The sequence below is a fragment of the Ceratotherium simum genome, chromosome X (assembly GCF_057802395.1).
Source record: "Ceratotherium simum simum isolate JZ-2026a chromosome X, ASM5780239v1, whole genome shotgun sequence".
NCBI classification, from domain to species: Eukaryota; Metazoa; Chordata; class Mammalia; order Perissodactyla; family Rhinocerotidae; genus Ceratotherium; species Ceratotherium simum.
In genome coordinates, this window is record NC_141940.1 from 39,065,223 (window position 1) to 39,089,041 (window position 23,819).

At 35.8% G+C, this 23,819-nt stretch overlaps 1 protein-coding gene across 1 annotated transcript in view; it reads right to left on the bottom strand.

Moving 5' to 3' along the window:
- The window catches only part of COL4A5 (collagen type IV alpha 5 chain), a 228,084-nt gene that overhangs the window by 108,040 nt on the left and 96,225 nt on the right, over positions 1-23,819 (bottom strand). The window contains exons 4-13 of the mRNA XM_004440476.3: positions 19,667-19,711; positions 9,412-9,456; positions 9,264-9,326; positions 6,917-6,970; positions 6,547-6,573; positions 4,530-4,610; positions 2,703-2,765; positions 1,013-1,048; positions 882-923; positions 618-710 (exon numbers count right to left, since the gene is read on the bottom strand). Coding sequence (XP_004440533.1) covers positions 618-710; positions 882-923; positions 1,013-1,048; positions 2,703-2,765; positions 4,530-4,610; positions 6,547-6,573; positions 6,917-6,970; positions 9,264-9,326; positions 9,412-9,456; positions 19,667-19,711 — 549 coding nt within the window. The remainder of the gene's footprint in view (positions 1-617; positions 711-881; positions 924-1,012; positions 1,049-2,702; positions 2,766-4,529; positions 4,611-6,546; positions 6,574-6,916; positions 6,971-9,263; positions 9,327-9,411; positions 9,457-19,666; positions 19,712-23,819) is intronic.

Here is a 23,819-nt window from a genome sequence, read left to right on the forward strand (position 1 = left end):
AGAGCCCAAAAGTAGGTTAGTGGCTGCCTAGGGCTGGAGAATTTGGGAAGAAATTGGGAGTGACAACTAATAGGTATGGAGTTTGGGTGGGGGTGGTGGATTAAAATGTTCTAAAATTAGATTGTAGTGATGGTTTCACTACCCTGTGAATATACTAAAAAAAATAGAATTGAACACTTTAAATGGGTGAATTGTATGGTTTATAAATTATATCTCAATAAAACTCTTTAAAAAATTTATCTCAAATCCTTGTTATTTTAATTTTTTAATTTTTTAATTTTTTTGTGAGGAAGATCAGCCTTGAGCTAACATCCACGCCAATCCTCCTCTTTTTGCTGAGGAAGACTAGCCCTGTGCTAACATACATGCCCATCTTCCTCCACTTTATATGGGACGCCACCTCAGCATGGCCTGACAAGCGGTGCATTGCTGCGTGCCCTGGATCCAAACCTGGGCCGCCAGCAGCAGAGCACATGCACTTAACCACTATGCCACGGGCTGGCCCTTGTTATTTTTAAAATAGCTTAACATATAACCATACTCCAGCTTATGATGCATTTTAATGGAATGTCACTTTCATAGCAAGATTTTCATTGATTTCCTCTCTACATACTCACTTGATCTCCTTTCTGAAACTCTACATCAATTGGTCTTTTCTGTTCACTGATCTGCCCAGGTGGCCCAGGGGGGCCCTGAAGACCTTGCTCACCCTGTTTGCAAGATAAGATAAGAAAGCGATATTTCATAATTTACATATACAATAATAATATAACATGTAAGATAAGTCAGTTGCAAGAAGCAAGTGAAGGAAAAAGACAAATTCAAATGACTATGAAGGGAGAAAGCTGAGGGATGAAGAATCAACATTTTTCTTTACTCACCTTTTCACCCTTGGGTCCCTGGAAATTTAAGCCCATATTCCCCTGAAGAGAGAAGTTTCAGTTTAAAATCTCATTGACAATAACAAAATGAACCCACACCAAATAAAAGATGTAAAGAAAAAGAAAATTACCTTTGGTCCTGGAAGTCCTGGTGGACCAGGAGGACCCTAAGAATAGAAGACACAGAAAAGGAAAAACGTGTTATATTAATAAGTCTATTAAAATATTATTTGGTTTCATAAAAAGTGAGCACTAAAAAAGCCCTTCAAAATAATATTTTCCTGTTATTTTTCTCATTGCTTTCTAGTCAGAGACACACACTTAAATTGATTTAAACAAACTAGATGAATGTGGAAACTTCTTGTGACAGGATGTGAGTGGGCAGGGGAAGAAATGCAAGGATGAATAGAGGCAGAGAGGTAGCACCAGTGCCAAAAATCAGTACAAAAGTTAATCTCAACAAACATATCAAATTTTTCATATCAGAATTATAGGTAAATTTAGGTACCATGAGACAGTTAACTCTAGTTCTAAAAATCGTGTGTTTACTTTTTTAGTCTAGTTTTATTTTTGTGATCTGACTTTGTATATTTGAGAATGTTTCAAGGTTTAAAAAGTTAAATAGGCATTTGTCTGCCCCAGTATTTTACCTCTTGATCTCAATGGACCAATTTATTTACACTTTGCACCTTGGTGGCATTTCTAAGACTTTGCTTCACCTGATGAATCAGGGTTAATTAAAGGGACATTCAGAAGTATAGAGTGAATCAGTTATGTGGCCACAAGAGTTACGGAAATTCAAGGTGTAACAACACACCTAGTGTATACCAATGTTGTAACAAGAGAGTTAGGAAAAAGTACCACAGTCCAGCTTCTCATGCTTGGTAAGACATGTACAACGAAAACAAACTAAACAAAGGGGTTTTCTAATCCTCTCCTAAAGATTTCTAGGAAAGCAGAAATCACAATCTTTTCTGGTAGATTCTTCTAGTATTTACCAAACATTATTTCCTTCATTGAAGAATAGAGTACCAATTGCCACAAGCAAAACTGTACAATCTATAAAGGTATAATGAAAACTGTCACTTAAATATATGGTAGATGAGAGAGAGCGTGGCACATGAGAAATTACTTTGACTGAAGTACAAATTTCTTAAACTTTTAAGAAGGCAACAGCAAAGCTCTAAGTCCAAAACACGACTTGAATGAAATCTAAGTATTTCATGGGTAAAAATACTTAGAATTTCTTAGAGTAGGAAATACGAGTGACCACAGAAGTAGTAAAGTAAGAGGACTGGTTGCACATTCAGGGTCTTGAGAAGTTTTTGCTTCTCTCCTGGGGTACACAAATCCTTATCCCCCTGCAGAGTGATTCACTACCCTCACCAATCCTACTGTTTTGTCACAGGCCCCTAATCAATGAGAGCCAATAATTTTTGTAAATACCTGTTTTTGTTCCTCTTAAATCGAAAACTGCAGTTTGAAGAAACATGTTTCATCAAGTGACTAGAGAACTGCCTTAGAAGACTTCATGAGATGGCCAGAATCGAATTCAACACTGACACATCAAAAGGTAATCAACAAAATACTTTATTTTAAATCTTTCCTTTTGTGTATCTTATTTTTTCCATCTATAAAATGAAGCTATTACTTAGCATATATATTGTTCACCATAACATTGTAAAATCTCCTGTAAATAAGAAATTATAGATTATGAACATTGAAAATGCATTATAATTTCAAGTAATATAAATAATATTAATATTTGTGAAAGAAATCAAAAGAAAAGGAGGAGAAATGATATTATAGAAGCAAGCTTACCATCAAACCTGGTGGTCCTGGGGGACCAATTGGCCCTGGTATCCCAGTGGGACCAGCTGGGCCCTGTTATAAAGGAAGTAAAGAAAAGGATGAGAAAAAAAAAACCCTCACTGCACCATACAAAGAACTAAATGGATGAAAATTAAATTTACGTAGTTATCAGAATTCTGTTCTACAGTTCCATAATTCTGCAGTATTATAAGCAGAATTTTAAAATGTATAAGAATAAAAGAATTAAGTAACTATAAAGAAATTCAACTAAACAGAATGGATGCAGCTTTTAGAAAACTGATGTTTTACAGTGGTAGACAACAAATGTAGGACAAACACATAGTAAAGAAGTTTTACAAAATAAGTGATAGAGATGGACATTTAGTGGGGCTTTCATGCTAGAAATTGGAAGGGAAAGGCTACTAGTTTCAAGGTGGCTTCTTTAATTTTAAAATAGAAAATAAGATTAAAGACAAAGAGGGAAGTGAGAATAACTGGGGCAAAAGAAAGGGAGTGATGCAATCGTTGTGAAACACAATTGGGCATTTTAAAAAGTTGAAAATTTGACTGCCCTGAAATCTAACAATTCTATATGTAGGTATAAAACTTGGATTGCTTTGTAATTTTTAAAAAAAAATCCCAAAACAACCCAAATATTCAACAATATTTTTGGGGATCAGAGAGAAACTGTAGTATGGTCACACAATGGGATATTATACGGAGGAACTATAGCGACATACAATAATATGGGTGAATCTTAACATATCAAACAGAAAAAGCTGCTGAAAACTACATAAATATTATACTACTTTAAAAGCAAAACCAAATGCTCCATTGTTTAGCTATATGCATATGTAATAAAATTATTTTTAAGAAGCAATGGAAAACTCAGGATGGAAGTTCTATCCTGAAAGAATGCAGAAGGATATGACTGCCAAGGAAACTACAGGTTGATTCAAAATTATTTGTAATGTTCTAGTTCATAAACATTGTGTTGATGTCAGAGATGTTCACTTGGTAGTTATGCTTCATAATGTACATATATTTCGCATGTAGTCTGCTGTATTTTCAAATATTACATAATAAAAATTTATGAAAGATCAAGGGCAAGATTGACAGTACTTAAGAGCATATGGACGGGTGACAACAAGTATGGAACGAGAAGGTAGTTATGAAATAAGTCCCCGATATTGTAACTTAGTGATCAAATATTAGAAAGTACTGATTTCTATTTTTGGCAAAGGGATCAATCCTCGTGAAATATAAACCTCAAGAAACTGACTTCCTAATCTATAAATAGTCAAAAGTTATTGCTATCTCTATGCATGTTATCTGTAGGCTAACATAACTTTTTTCTTAAGATTATACTTGATGTTCGCCATGCATAAATTTTATTCCTTCAGCCTTCAAATTATGTGCATATGTTATGCATAAATGATAGTGTTACAAATGACATCTTGTAATATCTTAAATGGGAGACCTATGGATTTTATTTTTAATGAGATCATTTACAATTATTAGGACTACTCCTACCACCCTACTGATCCCCACAGCACAAGAATAAGAATATAGAAGCCTATTTCTGCTGTCAAAGCCAGCAACAAACATTTCCATGGAAGCTGAGAAGAAAGGTAAAAGAACAAAGTAGTGCTTCTTAAAATTCTCCCTGGTCCATATTGCTTTTATTTTCAGGTACAAGGTACATGCAATGTCTATCAAACTTCAGATGATAATTTCTATAACTAAAATAGCGGGTACTAAAGGCTGAGGAGAAAATAGTGATGCTGTGATCTAATTTAATCAATATAGCAAAGAAGAAAATCACTGGGTGCTTACTTGTATTCCAGGAGGACCGGGATATCCTGGACTACCCTTTGGTCCTGGCAGTGATGACATAATTATACTACCTGGTTCTCCCTGAAAGAAGCCATCAATGGAAGTTGTGAGTAACAGTTATGATACATGAAAATTGGCAAAAGCACAAAAAAAGAATCTGAGAATTCAATTTGTCACATAAATGTCCTGGAAGATTAGGTGATCTCAGTAATTAATGTGACTAAATTTACCTCTTAAAAGGAAATGAGGAAGTGGCCAGAGTACACTGAAGTACAGTCAGTTTATTAAGAGCCTGTGGTATCTTCAGTTAGTCATTCATTTAAAAACATTTATTAAATATTAATATTTGCCAAGAATTTTGTCAGGCTCTGGATACTCAGTAGTGAAGAAAATAAACAAGATCTCTGCTGTCATGATGCAAACAATATACTGGGGAAATACAGACCATAACATGTAAATAAGATGACAAAATGTTCTGTTAAGGGCTATGAAGAAAAACAACATGGTACATGATAAAGAAATAGTGGAGGACTAAAAAGAAATGATAAATATGTGACGTGATAGAGGTTTTAATTATTGCTACGATGGCAATCATATTACAATATATAAATGTAGCAAATTGACATGGTGTACACCTTAAATTTACACAATGTTATATATCAAATATATTTCAGTTGAAAACAAAGTAGTGGAGGAAATTAGTTTGGGTAGTCAAAGACGGGCAATCTGTGAAGGTAACATTCAGGCTGAGAGCTAAAGGATAACAAGGAGTGGGCCAGGTGAAGATGGGAGAAGAGTGTTAGGTAGTGAAAGCAGCATGTACAAAGGACTCGAAAAGAGAAGAGTTGGGCACATGCAAATAACTTAATGCAGACCGGTATCATCAGCAAGCCAAGGGAAAAGTGGTTTCAAGATAAGCCTGGAAATGTAGGCAGGGACCAGAACATTCAGGTCTTACAGGCCATGGAAAAGAATGTGGAATTTATCTTAGATGCAGTGGGAAGCTCTTGAAGGTTTATAAGCAGGGAGATTAAATTATTGATTTATGTTTTAAAAAGATCATTCTTGGCTGTTTTGTAGAGAATAAATCAGGCTGGGAGGGGGGGGTGGGGGTGCGAGCAGCGAGAAAAGAGACTAGTTAAGAGGCTATTACAATAGTCCAGATGAGACATTATGGTTAGTGTGGTGGCAGTGGAGATGGAGAAAAGTGGATGAATTTAAGATATATCTTATAGGCAGAGTTAACAGTATTTAGTGATAGAATGGAATGAGGAGGTGTGTGAAGGAGTAGAAGATAAAATACTAACTTTCAGGTTTTGGGCTCATGCAAAAGTGTACATAATATATAGTGATGCAAATTTTAGAGCTGAGGAAGCCAGAGGGCGGAACAGGTTTATTTTGGGGTCTGGGTTAACTTTGAACATGTTAATTTGAATGTCTGAGAGATATTTGAGTGGAGATGTCAGGGAGGTAGTTTCATACATGCATTTAACTGAGAAGAAAAGTCTGTTTTAGAGATATAAATGTAGGTATTCAGTAACTAGATAGTAATTGATACCATGAGCATTAATAATATTGCTAGGCATAGAGGAGTAGAAGGGTCAGGACTGTGTCCTGATACCTGCTGGAGAGAATAGAATGAGATTGCACAGAAGACTGCAGTATGACCAGAGATGCCGAGGAACAATCAGGAAAGGGTAGTGTCACAGAAGCCAGGGGAAAAGAGTATTTCTAGAGGGAGCAGGTGGTCAACTATATCAAAATGTAATGAGGACTGAAGGTATCAGAAAAGAAGTTTGAGTCTGATATACACATTTGCAAGGGTATCAGCACATAGAAGGTACTTAAAGGCACGGAGATAAAGGAGACTACATAAGGAAAGCTTGTAAATGTGCACCTGCACAACTTTTACAATCATCCCTTTTAAGACAGAAGTCAGAGATATTATCTGATTAAAGTTGCAGGCTTTCCATATACTTTATTCAAAATGTTTACCTTCTCAGCATGAGATGCTTACCTTCATACCTGGGATCCCAGGAGGTCCCTATTATTAAAAAGAAGAGGGATTATTTTATATATATATGTTAAGGGAGCGCAGTGCTTTCTAAATAGAGTCCAAATTGAGTAAGACTACCATAGGGTCATTCTGAGTACAATGTATCTTAGGACACTTAGAGATGACATTTATATTAAATATCATAGAATCTTTGCTCTTACCCAGCAGAAGGCTATACTACATTCTTTTTTAGAAAAAAAAAATCCTTTTCTAGTTTTCTACTTTAAAATGTACTACTTTGCTCCACATGAACGCATTAAACTCACTTTCTACACTTCTGCTTCCTCTGTTAATTCCTGTGTTCATTATAATCCCCAATTTCATAACTTACTGGAGGACCCTGCAGACCAGGAAAGCCGGGACTGCCTGGAAATCCACGTTCTCCCTAGAAAGAGTTAAAAATAAAGAGCATGGAGGAACAAGAAATAAAGCATGACTGTACCAACAAACAATGACTTATTGAAAAGGTTGCTTTAAAACCATTTTGAAACGTGCCACATTGCCAAAAATTCATTAGCCTTCACTTTCCAATTACTTCAATATCAACTATCCATATCAATTCAACCTTCTAAGATACTGTTATCCCTACTCATCAATCCCAATCAGAAATGAAGGAAAAAAATCTTCTACCTCAGTCATTTTCTTCTGACAAATCCATTTGGAGACAATCATACCACAGATTCCTGGACATCGTCACATTTAATAGTTAATGATTTGCCCCAATTTCCTGCCCATGTATTATATAGATTCCTATTTTAACTGCCTTATTTCACTTTTCTTTTATTATAAACTATTTCAAATTATTTTTGTAAAGAAGAAAAGATAGTAAGAAAGAATGTCATTAATATCACCAAGAGGACAATAATAGCAATAGTCCTAGCAATTGCAGGTCATTATGTTTTCCAGGCACCCAATTTTTCTCACTCACTATTGTAAAGTACTAATATGGACATTTGGTTTAGAAAACAAAAGCTAAAACTGCTGTAGAAGAGCCCCAATGCAACGTCCTTTCAAACACCTATATGCCACAGTAATCCTAGAAACATCCTTGTCAGAGGCTTAAAAGAGTAAAATTATTACAGCTGTGTGTCTTTGACTCATTGTCCAATACCTATCTTTCCACCACTTTTTACACATGGAAAAAGTAGGCCCAGAGAGAAAGGAAGTGGCCTGTACATCAAGTTTAGAAGACAGAAAACAAAAGAACCCATATATTCTGGCTCCATCTCTAGGTTTCATTCTATCTTACATAGCAAGAAATATAAGAAACCATTTAATCTGAAAGTATACATAATAAATCCATTGTTTTAAAATTTGTTGCTCATATAATTGGGGGCCTCAAAGACAAACTAATCATGAGATCTGCTAAGGTACTGCTCTATAAAAAGAAAGAAAAAGATCCCTTTAATCATTTAACAGTCTATACTCATTGTTGATACATTTGGTCTTCAAATTTCCAACTTTGGCTAGTGGTGTGTTTCTTGCTCAAGGCATGCTGGCATAAAACAAACAAATAACCAGAACAGTCATAAGAATGTAGCCCACTTTAATACGCAATGTGCCATGCAAACTATTTCCACATTGGTCTTATCACTGTAAGGTTGCCGCAGTTGAAATGAAGAACACAAGTAAGCCTCACAAATCCAAAATAAAAATTATACTATTATTATTCTTATTTTCAGCAAGGGTCACACTGGCCTGGAGAAATACTAGAGCTAAAAATAATTTTATTGCCTTCGAGTATATACTACAATAGTTACCACAATATATGGTCTTCATAATGCAAAATAGTTTGTTCAAGTTATTTTAAATATATGCCCTAATATAAAATCTGACACATACCATTAGTTAGAAAGATCTAGGGTATTTTATGAATACTTTTCACAGAACATTATGTGCAAAATGGAAAATGCCAAAACAATATACATAAAATAACACCATATTGCATTAACCTATAGGAAAAGGGAAAACTGGGGGAGTAACAACAGAGACTATAATATGTAAGCTTCCAAAAAGAGCAAATTTTCTTCATTTTTTTTCTTGCTATCACTTTATATTAAATCCAAACAGTAGACCAAAGACAAAAAAGTGGGTCACGAAAAAATGTTTGTCATATGTAAAGTTTTCTTTTTCTTTTTAAATTGTTAAATTCATCATTTTTGCTGATGGAGAAGAGTTTCAGGTTGCATACTAATAGTTTATAGTAAAAATTGATGTGCTGTATTATAGATATATTTTTAGAATTTTTCCTAAGGAAGTTATTAGGCAAGATAAAAAAATTATAAAAGCATGAATTTTGAAAACTTAAATTGTACCTAACATAAAAAAAGGCAAAGCTAATGAATGACATCCACAAGTATTACTCTTAACAACTGATTTAATATTTAAATATATATATCCTAATTCTTTTTTAACTCTCATCATACTTTATATTAAATTTAAAAAAGGATTTGGTAAGTAATCTTCAACCCAGTGCAATATCCCAGCTAATTACACATGCTTAATGAATTACTGATGTTTCAATATATTGAAAATGTTAACTCAGAACACACTGTATGTATGTCCTAGACATGAAGCTACTGTATCTTTTCTTCAACATTCTTCATATTGATTTCTTTAGATTTTTACTACTATTATTATCAAGTATATTGCCTAAGATTAAGTTGAAGAAATCTCACCTTTGTTCCATTGCATCCGGGGATACCTTGAGGTCCTGGGGCCCCATCATGGCCTGGCATTCCCTTTGAAAAGAGATATAACACATGTATAATATTTCTTAGATTACTCTTTAAGGGATTTTAAAATAAGAAGCCAAATCCTACTTACAGGAAGACCTGGTGTCCCTGGAAATCCAGGAAGTCCAGGAGGACCCTATAAGAAGAAATAAATTCCTTGAAGTAAATAACAATCACTAACAATAAAATAATATCCTACCTAAGAGAACCATGAGAATTACATTAACAATGGACAAAATGTCTCACTGATTATTACCACTCGTTGTTCTTTTACATATTATAGAAAGAAACCTCCTATTTTTAAGTCTCTTTTGTAGAAAACTATAGAAGAAACTCCTATTTGAGGGAGCATTGTCTTCATTGCACTTAGTAGGAGCAGGCAAATTAGTGGATGAAATGTCTTTTCTAAAAAATAAAGTGGTTCTCCTAGGTTTGTGATGAATATTGAATTCAGCAGGGGGTGGGTAAGTAGCAAATATATCTGCCCCTGAGAACATCAATGGGATCACCCCAAAAATTCTTCAATCAAATTTCTCTGTTAGGATTGGCAAAAATACAAGTTTGATAATATTTTCTGTAGGTAAGGCTATGGGGGAAAGGTACTTTCATATACTGTTAACGGGATTCAAACACGATGGAGAGAAATTTGGAAATACATAGCAAAATTACACACGTATTTACCCTTTGAAACAACTCATCTCTAAGAATTTATCCCAAAGGTACACTAGAAATTATGAAACAAAATATGAAATTCAAAGTTATTGATTGCAGCATTATTATAGCTAAAGTATAGAAATGACCATATAACCATATTCATAGCTAAAGATTAGAAACAATAGGGACATGACTAAATAAATTATGGTACATCTACATAATGTAAAACTATGCAGCTGTTAAAAAAATGGGGAAGATCTCCGTACACTGAAATAAGTCAGACAGAGAAAGACAAATAATGTATGATTTCAATCACATGTGGAAGATAGACAAACACGTAGATACAGAGAACAGACTGGTGGTTACCAGAGGGGATGGGGGCGGGGGAAGGGTGAAAGGGGTAAAGAGGCACATATTTATGGTGATGGATAAAAACTAGATTATTGGTGATGAACACGATGCAGTCTAGACAGAAACAAATATAATAATGTACACCTGAAATTTACACAATGTTATAAGCCAATATGATCTCAATAAAAAATAATTTAAAAAGTGGGATAGACAGAATTTGTGCTGTAAGATATAATTCAACAGAAGGTACACAGAACTACCTATAAGCGTTATTTTTCTCTTTTCTTTAATTTCTTTGCAGCATAATTTAGGTACAGTAAAATGCACAAATCTTAAGTGTACAGCTCTTTCTGTATATCTAGAAAGTTCTCTAGTGTCTCTTCCAAGGCAACCTCCAATTTGCAGGAAATATGGGGAACAGAGGATCAATTTAAATGACATCATGAGGAAACAATCGGCCAGATCCAGAATGTGGAACACAGTACAATACAAATGACCCAGTTTCTCCCATGGCATATAAAAGAGGCTTAAACATAGCAACCAAATGCAATATGTGGAACTTGCTTGGATCTCGGTTTGAACAAACCAATTGTATAAAGACATCTTTGAGACAATTGAGGAAATCTGAATATGGACTGAGTTTTAAAGTATATTGAAAAATTATTGCTAATTTTGAGGGGTAATAATGGTATAGTGGTTATATGGTTATCAGTTAGAGAGACATACTGAAGTATTCATTGGTGAAATGAATGACTTGTGGGATTTTCCAAAGAATAGTGGTTGGGTACAGATGAAACAAAGTCATCAAAATGTTGATAATTTTTGAAGCTGAGCAATGGGTACATAGGAGTTCATTGTACTATATTCTCTGTACATTTGTGTATGCTTAAAATTTTCCATAATAATAAGTCTTTTAAAATCTGCATATTAAGAGTTGCCTATGAGCTGAGACCTGAGGATGCAAAAACTATCAAGCCACCTATTCCTAAGCACTTTTGAAGTTCTAGTTGAGGGACATGGACTCTTCAGGCACTCCCAGACACTTGGAAATGGGGATTGATAGAATGGACTGTTATTTTTCAGTCTCAATAGTGCTTAGGACATAGTTAATGGTAGCTACAGCTATTATGAGATATGTTATGATTATTATGAAGAGCTTTAATAGAATATTGATACCCATTTATTACAGAAAAACATAGAAATATGTCTGCTAAAATAAACTAAGGGTTTTGAGTTTCTTCCCTGCTTTTCCAGTACCCTACCCACACCAGTCATAAGTAGCACACAAAGCAAGCTACACGTTGTTAAGAAGTACATAGCAGGAGGGAGTCAAGATGGCGGCGTAGGCAGACTCTGAACTCACCTCCTCCCGTGGACACAGCCAATTTACAACTACTCGTGGAAAAATTACCCCTGAGACAGAACTGAAAACTGGATAAGAGGAACTCCTGCAACAACGGAAAAGCCTAACTGAGGTAGAAGAGGCAGAGACTCCCTTCCGGAGAGGAAAAACGCCGCCTTCACAAGCTGCCAGCTTCACGGCCGCAGGGAGCAGCTCACAGGTACGCAGCCTCGCGGGGCCCTGAGCTGGGGAGCGCCCCTGCTGGGGGCATTTTGTGGACCCAGCACAATTGAGACCAGTGGCATAATATCTGACATTGCCTGCTACTAAAACATTGTGGAGTACCCCCAGAAACCCGGTTCACAAAGAAACTAAAACTGGCTCTTAAAGGGCCTGTGCGCAAACTCACCCGTTTCAGAAAGCATCCTAAAATCACCACAAAGAAAGGTGCACAGTGCTTTCGTGACAAGAGACTCACCTAATAGGCCCTGAGTGCATCTCGGTGAGGGGTGAGACCTCTCCAGGGACTGGGACATTGGCGGCGGCCATTGTTGTGGCCTGGTGTGGGCATGCTGACACAGACGCCATTGGAGTTCTCCCTGAGGCCTGCTAGCCCAGGGTCTGCTCCACCCGCTAGAGCACCGATTTAATCCAGCTCAGCCAGGGCAGGGAGCCCACCCTAGAGACTGGCCCCACCCAACAACAAGCCCTCAGGCAACTTGTGGGCCTGCATAGATTGGTGACTGGATTCTCTGCAGCCTGGCAACTGAGCCGACTTGAGCAGGGCAGGGTGTGCACAAGGAGCGGGTGGAGAGTGTGGGGCGGTGGCGGAGTGTGTGGGGCTCCCGCCATGGAGAGAATGGCTCCGCTTGGGGAGGTCAGGGCGTGCACACGGGGCAGGACTGTGTTGACTGTGTGTGTGGACCTGTGGGCGGCAGGGCTTGTCAGCTGCAGAAGACTTGTGCTTCTCAAAGACCCACATAGGAGGTATGCCCCACCTTCCAAAGCCTGAAACGATTGGGTGCTCCTGTGCCTGAGGCCAGCCCCACCCAGCTGCAATCCTCAGAGAGCTGACAAGAGACCTAATAGGCTAGAGGCTTACAGCAATTGTAAGGCCCTGAGCCTAACAACCTGCCAGGGCGGGGGCCTACTCACTTAAAAGAAATACTGCAACACAAATGTGCTATTAGAACTTGCAGCCAACTGTGCTGGGGCTCCCCACACCTGATAAAGAGACTGAAGGGCACACAACAACTACAAGCAGCTGAGCATTACAACAGCTGGCCAGGAGCATAACTCAGCCTCCCTGGGCGCCTATAGGGAGAGCAAAAAGGCCACAACAGAAGGACAAACGTAGCCCACATAGGGGTCACCCCTGGAACATTGAGAACTGAGGGAAGCACACTGGAAGCCTCCTAAGTCATCACTTACATAAGGTCACCTATCCAAGAGCAGGAGACGTAGCTGACCTACCTAATAGGTAGACACAAGCACAGGGAAAGAGGCAAAATGAGCAGGCAAAAGAATACATTCCAAGTAAGAGAACAGGACAAAACCCCAGAAAAGGAACTAAGGGAAACAGAAATGAGCAACCTACCCGACAGAGAGTTCAAACTAAGAGTGTTAAGGATGCTCACTGATCTGGGGAGAAGAATAGATGAACTCAGTGAGAATGTCAACAAAGAAATCGAAGATATAAAAAAGAACCAATCAGAAATGAAGAATACAATACTGGAAATGAAAAATTCATTAGAGGGACTCAAAAGCAGAGTAGAGGATACAGAAGAACGGATCTGTGAGCTGGACGAAAGACTAGAAGAAATTACCCAAGGTGAACAGGTAAAAGAGAAAAGAATTAAAAAGAGTGAGGACAGTCTAAGGGACCTCTGGGACAACATCAAGTGCACTAACATCCGTGTTATAGGTGTCCCGGAAGGAGAAGAGCGAGACAAAGGGGCAGAGAATCTATTTCAAGAAATAATAGATGAAAACTTCCCTAACCTAAGGAAGGAAACAGACATCCAGGTACAGGAAGCACAGAGAGCCCCAAACAAGATCAACCCAAAGAGGCCCACACCAAGACACATCATAATCAAAATGTCCAGAATTAAAGATAAAGAGAGAATCCTAAAAGCTGCAAGAGAATGTCAAGTTACATACAAAGGAAAGCCCATAAGGCTATCAGCTGACTTCTCAGCAGAAACCTTACAGGCTAGAAGAGAATGGCACGATATATTTAAAGTGCTAAAAGGAAAAAACTTACAGCCAAGAATACTCTACCCAGCAAGGTTATCATTCAAAATGGAAGAAGAGATCAAAATTTTCCCAAATAAGCAAAAATTAAAGGAGTTTGTCACCAAGAAACCAGTGCTACAAGAAATGTTAAAGGGACTGATTTAAGGGGAAAAGAGAAGACCACAAATAGGAAAAATTATCTATTTCCATGATAAGAGGGTAATGGATACAAATGCACAAAAAAGAGGTTAGATATGATATCAAAAACTTAAAAGGAGGGAGGATGGGAGTTAAAGAGTACGGCTTTCAGACAGAGGTCAAACTAAAGTGACCATCAATTCTGTATAGAAGAAGAAAGGAACAGAGAAGGACTACTAAAACACTGAGAAAAAAAAAGCTAAAAAATGGCAGTAAGTACATACTTATCAATAGCTACTTTAAACGTCAATGGACTAAATGCTCCAATTAAAAGGCATGGGGTGGCTGACTGGATAAAAAAACAAGACCCATATATATGCTGCATACAAGAGACACACTTCAGACCTAAAGACACTCACAAACTGAAAGTGAAGGGATGGAAAAAGATTCTCCATGCACATGGCAATGAAAAGAAAGCTGGGGTAGCAGTACTCATATCAGACAAAATAGAATTTAAAACAAAAACTGTAAAAAGAGACAAAGAAGGGCATTACATAATGATCAAGGGAACAATCCAACAAGAGGATATAACACTTTTAAATATCTACGCACCCAATGTAGGTGCACCTAAATATATAAAGCAATTATTAACAGACATAAAAACAGAAATAGACAGTAACACAATAATAGTAGGGGACTTTAACACTCCACTTACACCAACGGATAGATCATCCAAACAGAAGATCAATAAGGAAACATTGGCCTTAAACGACACACTAGAACAGATGGACCTAGTAGATATACACAGAGCATTCCATCCAAAAACCGAAGAATACACATTCTTTTCAAATGCACATGGAACATTCTCCAGGATTGATCACATATTAGGCTACAAAACAAGTCTCCATAAATTTAAGAAGATTGAAATAATACCAAGCATCTTTTCTGACCACAACAGAATGAAACTAGAAATCAACTATAGGAAGAAAATCAGAAAAGCCACAAATACGTGGAGATTAAACAAAATGCTACTGAACAACAACTGGGTTAACGAAGAAATCAAAGAAGAAATCAAAAAATACCTGGAGACAAATGAAAATGAAAATACGACATGCCAGAATTTATGGGATACAGCAAAAGCGGTTCTAAGAGGGAAGTTTATAGCGATACAGGCCTATCTCAACAAACAAGAAAAATCTCAAATAAACAATCTAACAATGCACCTAAAGGAACTGGAAAAAGAAGAACAAACAAAGCCCAAAATCAGTAGACGAAGGGAAATAATAAAAATCAGAGCAGAAATAAATGAAATAGAGACCAAAAAAACAATAGAAAAAATTAATAAAACCAAGAGCTAGTTCTTTGAAAAGATCAACAAAATTGACAAATCTTTAGCTACATTCACCAAGAAAAAAAGAGAGAAGGCACAAATAAGTAAAATCAGAAATGAAACAGGAGAGGTTACAACAGACACCTCAGAAATACAAAAGATTATAAGAAAATACTATGAAAAGCTATATGCCAACCAATTCGACAATCTGGAAGAAATGGATAAATTCTTAGAATCATACAACCTTCCAAAACTGGATCAAGAAGAAGTAGAGAACTTAAACAGACCAATCACCAGTAAGGAGATCGAAACAGTAATCACAAACCTCCCCAAAAATAAAAGTCCAGGACCAGACGGCTTCCCTGGTGAATTCTACCAAACATTCAAAGAAGATTTAATACCTATCCTTCTCGAACTCTTCCAAAAAATCGAGGAGGGGGGGAAGCTCCCTAACTCATTCTACGAAGCTGACATTACCCTGATACCAAAACCAGACAAGGACAACACAAAAAAGAAAATTACAGGCCAATATCACTGATGAACATCGATGCAAAAATCCTCAACAAAATACTAGCAAATCGCATACAACAATACGTGAAAAAGATTATACACCATGATCAAGTGGGATTTATTCCAGGGATGCAGGGATGGTTTAACATTCCCAAATCAATCAACGTAATGCACCACATTAATAAAATGAAGAATAAAAATCACATGATCATCTCAATAGATGCAGTGAAAGCATTTGACAAGATACAGCATCCCTTTATGATAAAAACTCTGAATAAAATGGGTATAGAAGGAAAGTACCTCAACATAATAAAGACCATATATGAGAAACCCACAGCTAATATCATCCTCAACGGTGAAAAACTGAAAGCCATCCCTCTAAGAACAGGAACCAGACAAGGATGCCCACTGTCACCACTCCTATTTAACATAGTACTGGAAGTCCTAGCAAGAACAATCAAGCAAGAGAAAGAAATTAAAGGGATCCAAATTGGAAAGGAAGAAGTGAAACTGTCACTATTTGCAGATGACATGATTTTATATATAGAAAACCCTAAAGAATCCACCAGAAAACTTTTAGAAGTAATAAACGAATATGGTAAAGTTGCAGGATACAAAATCAACATACAAAAATCAGTTGCATTTCTGTACACCAACAATGAAGTAGCAGAAAGAGAAATTAAGAATACCATGTCATTTACAATTGCAACAAAAAGAATAAAATACCTAGGAATAAACTTAAACAAAGAGGTGAAAGATCTGTACAACGAAAACTATAAAACATTTCTGAAAGAAATTGAAGAAGACACAAAGAAATGGAAAGCTATTCCGTGCTCTTGGATTGGAAGAATTAACGTAGTTAAGATGTCCATACTTCCTAAAGCCATCTATAGATTCAATGCAATCCCTATCAAAGTTCCAACAACATTTTTCACAGAAATAGAACAAAGAATCCTAAAATTCGTATGGAACAACAAAAGACCCCGAATAGCTAAAGGAATCCTGAGAAAAAAGAACAAAGCTGGAGGTATCACACTCCCTGATTTCAAAATATACTACAAAGCTATAGTAACCAAAACAGCATGGTACTGGCACAAAAACAGACACACAGATCAATGGAATAGAATCGAAAGCCCAGAAATAAACCCACACATCTATGGACAGCTAATCTTTGACAAAGGAGTCAAGAACATACAATGGGGAAAAGAAAGTCTCTTCAACAAATGGTGTTGGGAAAACTGGATAGCCATATGCAAAAAAATGAAAGTAGACCCTTACCTTACACCATACACAAAAATTAACTCCAAATGGATTAAAGACTTGAATGTAAGACCTGAAACTGTGAAACTTCTAGAAGAAAACATAGGCAGTATGCTCTTCGACATCGGTCTTAGGAACATCTTTTCAAACACCACGTCTGACCGGGCAAGAGAAACAATAGAAAAAATAAACAAGTGGGACTACATCAAACTAAAAAGCTTCTGCACAGCAAAGGAAACCATCAACAAAACGAAAAGACAACCTAACAATTGGGAGAAGATATTTGCAAACCATACTTCTGATAACGGCTTAATCTCCAAAATATATAAAGAACTCATGCATGTCAACAACAAAAAAACTACCAACCCAATTAAAAAATGGGCAAAAGACCTGAACAGACATTTCTCCAAAGAAGATATACAGATGGCCAACAGACACATGAAAAGATGTTCAAAATCACTAACTATCAGGGAAATACAAATCAAAACTACAATGAGATATCACCTCACGCCCGTCAGAATGGCTATAATTAACAAGACAGGAAACAACATGTGTTGGAGAGGATGTGGAGAGAAGGGAACTCTCATACACTGCTGGTGGGAGTGCAAACTGGTGCAGCCACTATGGAAAACAGTATGGAGATTCCTCACAAAATCAAGGATAGAACTACCATATGATCCAGCTATTCCACTGTTGGGTATTTATCCAAAGAACTTGAAAACACCAATTTGTAAAGGTACATGCACCCCTGTGTTCATTGCAACGTTATTCACAATAGCCAAGACTTGGAAGCAACCTAAGTGCCCATCAAGGGACGAATGGATAAAGAAGCTGTGGTATATATACACAATGGAATACTACTCAGCCATAAGAAACGATGAAATCCAGCCATTTGTGACAACATGGATGGACATTGAGGGTATAATGCAAAGTGAAATAAGTCAGAGGGAGAAGGTCAAATACCGTATGATTTCCTTCATTAAGTAGTAGATAATAACAACAATAAACAAACACAGAGGGACAGAGATTGGATTGGTGGTTACCAGAGGGGAAGGGGGGAGGGAGGAGGGTGAAAGGGATAATTCGGTACATGTGTGTGGTGATGGGTTGTAATTAGTATTTTGGTGGTGAACATGATGTAATCTATGCAGAAATAGAAGTACAATGATGTACACCTGATATGTTTACAATGTTATAAGCTCATGTTACTGCACTAAACAAAAAAATTAAAAATGTGTAAAAAAAAAAGAAATGTAATGTCATTTTCTAAAATTTTAGTTTGAATTTGGAATGTTTTGATATCATTTATTTTATCTACTTAAATAATAATTTTGTTTCACAGGATTTATAACATAAAAAATCAAGCAACAAGTAACATGTTTTAAACTAAAGCCTTTTATAGTTCTAACAGTTTAGAGAAAATGTCCTTTTTATTATATTGTACAGCTGCTTCTCTGTTCAATTTTCTATTAATTAGAATAGAGTTACTTGTGTAAACATGATTAAAATACCTTTAAGAGTGAAAAGGGATGTCTAATATAATAAATAGATTCAAAAGTTTAAAAAAAAAAAGTACATAGCAAACAGAATGTTTTTAATGTTTATGTAAAATGTGTATATCTACTAAATTTCTGGAGATTAAAGGATCAGAATGTTTAATTGTCTTTGTCATACACATAAACATGCTATGTCACCACCTATGTATTTTATACTCAAAGTAAGTGGCCTCATCAATCTATGAACACAGAATTTCAGAGCTAAAGGGAACTTGGAGATTGTGTTGTTTGATCCTCTAATTTAACAAATGAAGATACTGAGGCTCAGAAAAGTTAAATATGATCTTCTAAAAGCCAGTACTATTTTTAAACTATAGTTTCCTCCCAATCCTAAAACACGCTGAAAGATATATGTCAACCTAAAAGTTTTTCAGAAAAATTACACTAAATGTGCACTTCAATTTTGAAACACATCCTGATTTCCAGAATATTAAAACTTGAAAAATCATACATCTTAGAATTGAGGAAATGTATTTTTCCAAAAGTAGTTATTCTTTAATATAGTGATTTAAACCAGTGCTTTCCAAACTTATTCTCTTCAAGGTATACAAAGAAAATTATAATATTTGTACATGGTACATTGGGAAGGTACACAGCCTGAGGTGGCCAACCCTCTGAACCTAGAAGACTAAGATGATCACATCGATTGGGAAGTTCTAGTTTAAACCACTGGTGTAGTATATATTTTCAATAAATTGACAAATTGCTAGAATTTAGCACTTTCAAATTTCTTAATAATAAGCTACTTTAAAATCTTGCATTAGACATCTGGATATATAAAGATAACTATCAAAATACTAAAGAAAGGCTAATTGTAGATATATACCAACTCTTAAATTTAACTATTCAAACACTGCATTTTTCTTTTTGCATTTCAGTATGAGTCTTTTCCAGTTGTCTCATAACACTTTCTCTGTTTTTTCTCTGTTTTGACCAACAAAGCATTTGATATACAGCAAATATCACTTACTCTGATCCCTTTTGGTCCTGGTGGCCCTGGAATTCCATCACCACCCTGAAAAATACAATATATTTAGTTCTTTTTTCTTCAAAAATAGCCTTCAAATAACTAATTTTAGATTATAGAAAAAGAGACTTAAATTTTTGTGAACCTTTGTGAAAGTTAGTGAGAAACTCACACACCCAAGGAAGAAGCATGTATTATTGAGACAAAGCACTGAGGTAAGTTATATAATAAAAACTGAGAGGGGCCAGCCCCGTGGCTTGGTGGTTAAGTGCGCGCACTCTGCTACTGGCAGCCTGGGTTCGGATCCTGGGCGCGCATCAATGCACCACTTGTCCGGCCATGCTGAGGTGGCGTCTCACATACAGCAACTAGAAGGATGTGCAACTATGACATACAACTGTATACTGGGGCTTTGGGGAAAAAAAGGAGGAGGATTGGCAATAGATGTTAGTTCAGGGCCAGTCTTGCTCAGCAAAAAGAAGAGGATTGGCATGGATGTTAGCTCAGGGCTGATCTTCCTCAAAAAAAAAAAAGGAAAAAAAAGATAAAAAAAAATGAGAAAGGTCTTTATTTACTGAGAAGAAAACTGCTGACACATAGAAGAAACTTTCTATGTGTAAAGTTAATCACGAATCATGCAAGAAAACAAAGATGAAATAGTGGTATAGATATTTCCCAAATAATTTATGCATAAACAAAATAAGAATTGAAAATCTTGGCAGTTTCTGTATTATGTCAATCTGCTTGCCATGCTGGTAATAAACAGCATCATCTCTGAGTCCAAATATTTGCTGTTCTTGACTTTGCTGCTTTAAACATTTCCTTTGTTTTATAAGGCACTTCTACTGGCAGAGTTTAAGAAGGAATAAAAAAAAAAAAAAAGAAGGAATAAGAAAGAACCACAGACATTCCTTTCTAGCTTCTGCTGTAGACTCACTTGCAAAAGAGGCTACCCACATGTGGGTTAAGCTAATCACTCATTTCTAGTTACAACCACATCGCTGAGAATTTCAAGTTTTGCCTCACTACATTTTTAACTAATTTCTTTTAAAAATGGAATGAAGAAAACCTAATTCTGCTCCAAAACGCAGGAATGTTGGTGGGACATATAGCTAGTAGGCCATCACCTGAGATTTTAGATAGCTTTTATTAAACTGGGACATCTTGCTTTACACAAGTGGTTTCCAAACTACTCAACTCACAACCCTAGAGGTTCCACGGGAGGTTCCTCGATGCCTATGTCACAACCATCCTTCAATCAGCACAGCTCTGTTTTTATCTGTTTCATGTGGGGCTTCTACGAAAAGTTTCATTTGGAGAAAGCATTACCTGGTGGATTAGTTTCCTATGCTGCTGTTACAAATTACCACAAACTTAGTGGCTTAAAATAAGGCAATTTTACAGTTCTGGAAATCAGAAGTATGACAGGGGTCTCAGTCGCAGAGCTGTGTTACTTTCTGGAGGTTGTAGGGGGAGAATCCATTTCCTTTCTTTCTCCAGCTTCTAGAGCCACCAGCATTCCTTAGCTCATGGCCGCCTTCAATCTTCAAAGCCAGCAATGGCTGAACGAGTCTTTCTAACATTGCATCACTCTGACACTGATTCTTCTGCTTCCCTCTTCCACATTTAAAGGACTTGTTTGATTACACTGGGCCCACCAAGATAATCCAAAATAATCTCCCTAGTTGAAGACCAGCTGATTAGCAACTTTAATTCCATCTGCAATCTTAATTTCAATTGTCTATGTAACCTAACATATTCACAGGTTCTGAGTATTAGATCATGGACATCTTTAGGGAGTGGGCATTATTCTGCCTAGATACCTTGCTTTAAAAAAAAGATTAGTAATCTACTCTTTCCACAACAGATGCATCTCTAAGGAGATTTAAAGTAAATCAAATTCTATTTTAAAACAACTAAAAGACCTTTTGCTCGATGAATTTTTTTGTGTCTTCACACGAAAGGCAGAAATAAGACAAGGATGCCTTAATATTGTACTGGTTGTACTAACCATCATGGTTAAATAAGAGAGAGAAATTAGAGATATAAAAATTGGAAAGGATGAGACAAAACAACCACTATGTGCAAATAATACAATTGTATGCATGGAAAACCCAAGATAATTAGTGAAAAACTACTATAATTAATAAGATAATTCAGTAAGATAACTGTATATAAAATTAAAATGAAGAAATCAATAGCTTTCTTACATACCAACAACTACCAGTTAGAAAACATAAGGAAAGAAAATATGCAATTTACAATAGCAAACAAAAGATAAAATATTTAGGAGTGAACTTAACAAGAAATGTACAAGATTTATAAGAAGAAAAGTTTACAACACTTCTGAAGTTCAAAAAGGAAGACTTGAACAAATGCAAAGGCATTTCATGTTCCTGGATAATAGGATTCAACATAAAAAAGTCAATTTTCAATAAATTTAGTTACAGATTTGATAAAATAAAAATAGAAATAACAATTTTTTTCAACTGGACAGGGTGACTCTAAAGTTCATATAGAAAAATAAACCAGAGAACATTAAGGAAAATTTTGAAGAAAGAAAAGAGCAATGAGGGGACACTAGCCCTGTCAGATATAAAAATATAGCATAAGACATCAATAATTAAAATAGTTTGGTTCTGATATTTGAATAAGCAGACCATTGGAAGAGTATGGAAAGTCCAGAAACAAGTCCATATATTCATGTGCATTTGGTTTATAATGAAAGTGGCATTGCAAATTAGTGGGGAAAATTATATTGGGACACACTTGTGAGGACATCTGGAAAAAAAAATAAAGGTGGAACTTACATCACAAACCATACACCAGGATGAATTAGAAATGGATAAAATGTTTACATGTAAAAAATGAAACTATTAAATTACTGCAAGAAAACATGGGAGAGAAAACATGGGAGAATTATTTTATAATCTTACAGTGGGTAAGGCATTTCCTACTCAAAATCCAAAAGCCATAAAAGACCTTTGAAAAACACACAGAGAGACACACAAATATACACACACACATGCACACACTCAGCAAAGACAAATGACAAATTAGGGGGAAATAATCTCAACTCACAACACAGACCAAGGGAAATCTCGCTAATATATAAATAGCTCACTGAAGTATGAACACCAACAATCCAGTAGAAAAATGGTCAAATGATGAATAGACAGTTCACAGAAAAGAAAGCACAACTGATTCTTAGAACTATGAAAAGATGCTTAATCTCACTCAATAAGAGAAATGCAAACTTAAAGTACATTGAGAGGCTATTTTTCATCTATCATATTAGCAAAAATCCAAGTTTCATAATAGGGTTGGTTAAGCTACAGGAAAATGGGTCTTCTTGTATATTGCTGAAACAAGGATAAATCATACTTCTTGGGGTGAAATTTGGCAATATCCATAAAAACGTATAAATACATGTACCCTCTAATCCATCAATACCACTTCTAGTAACTTTACAGAGATAATCCCTTATTTGGGAAAGGAAATCTATTAAAATTGTACATCTAGCAGCACTGTTTGTAGTGGCAAAACATTGAAAACTACCTAAATTATCATCAATAGGGGATGGGCTCAATAAATTATGGTTTATACACACAATGAAATACAATGCAGTTACAAAAAATAATAAGGAGGTTCTGTGTTTACTGACATGGGATATCTACAATATATATTAAATAAAAAACAAAGGTCAAACAATGTGTTGAATATCATACCATTTTATAAACAGAGCTAAAAGTATGTCTGTGTATTCATATGCATGTATGTGCATGTATATATTTGTACCTGCATGCATAGCCATAAAAAATTCTTGGGCATATTCACAAGAAAATAACATAAATGAGTACCTATTAGGGATATGTAGAACTCAGTGGCTAATGAATCAAGAGGAAAGGAGATTTTTTTCATTGTATATCTTCTTATGTTAATTTATTTTGAATAAAGTGAATATATCTATTGAAAATTAATTTTATTTGTAAGAATAAAGAAATCTTTTAGAAAAATTTATGCATACACTCCTATATATATTTGTTATATATATATATTTTTTCTTTTTATATATTTTTACTTTCATATATAGGAGTATACAGATTAAAGAATAATCCTACAAAAATTCTGACTTAGTATATATGTTAACATACAC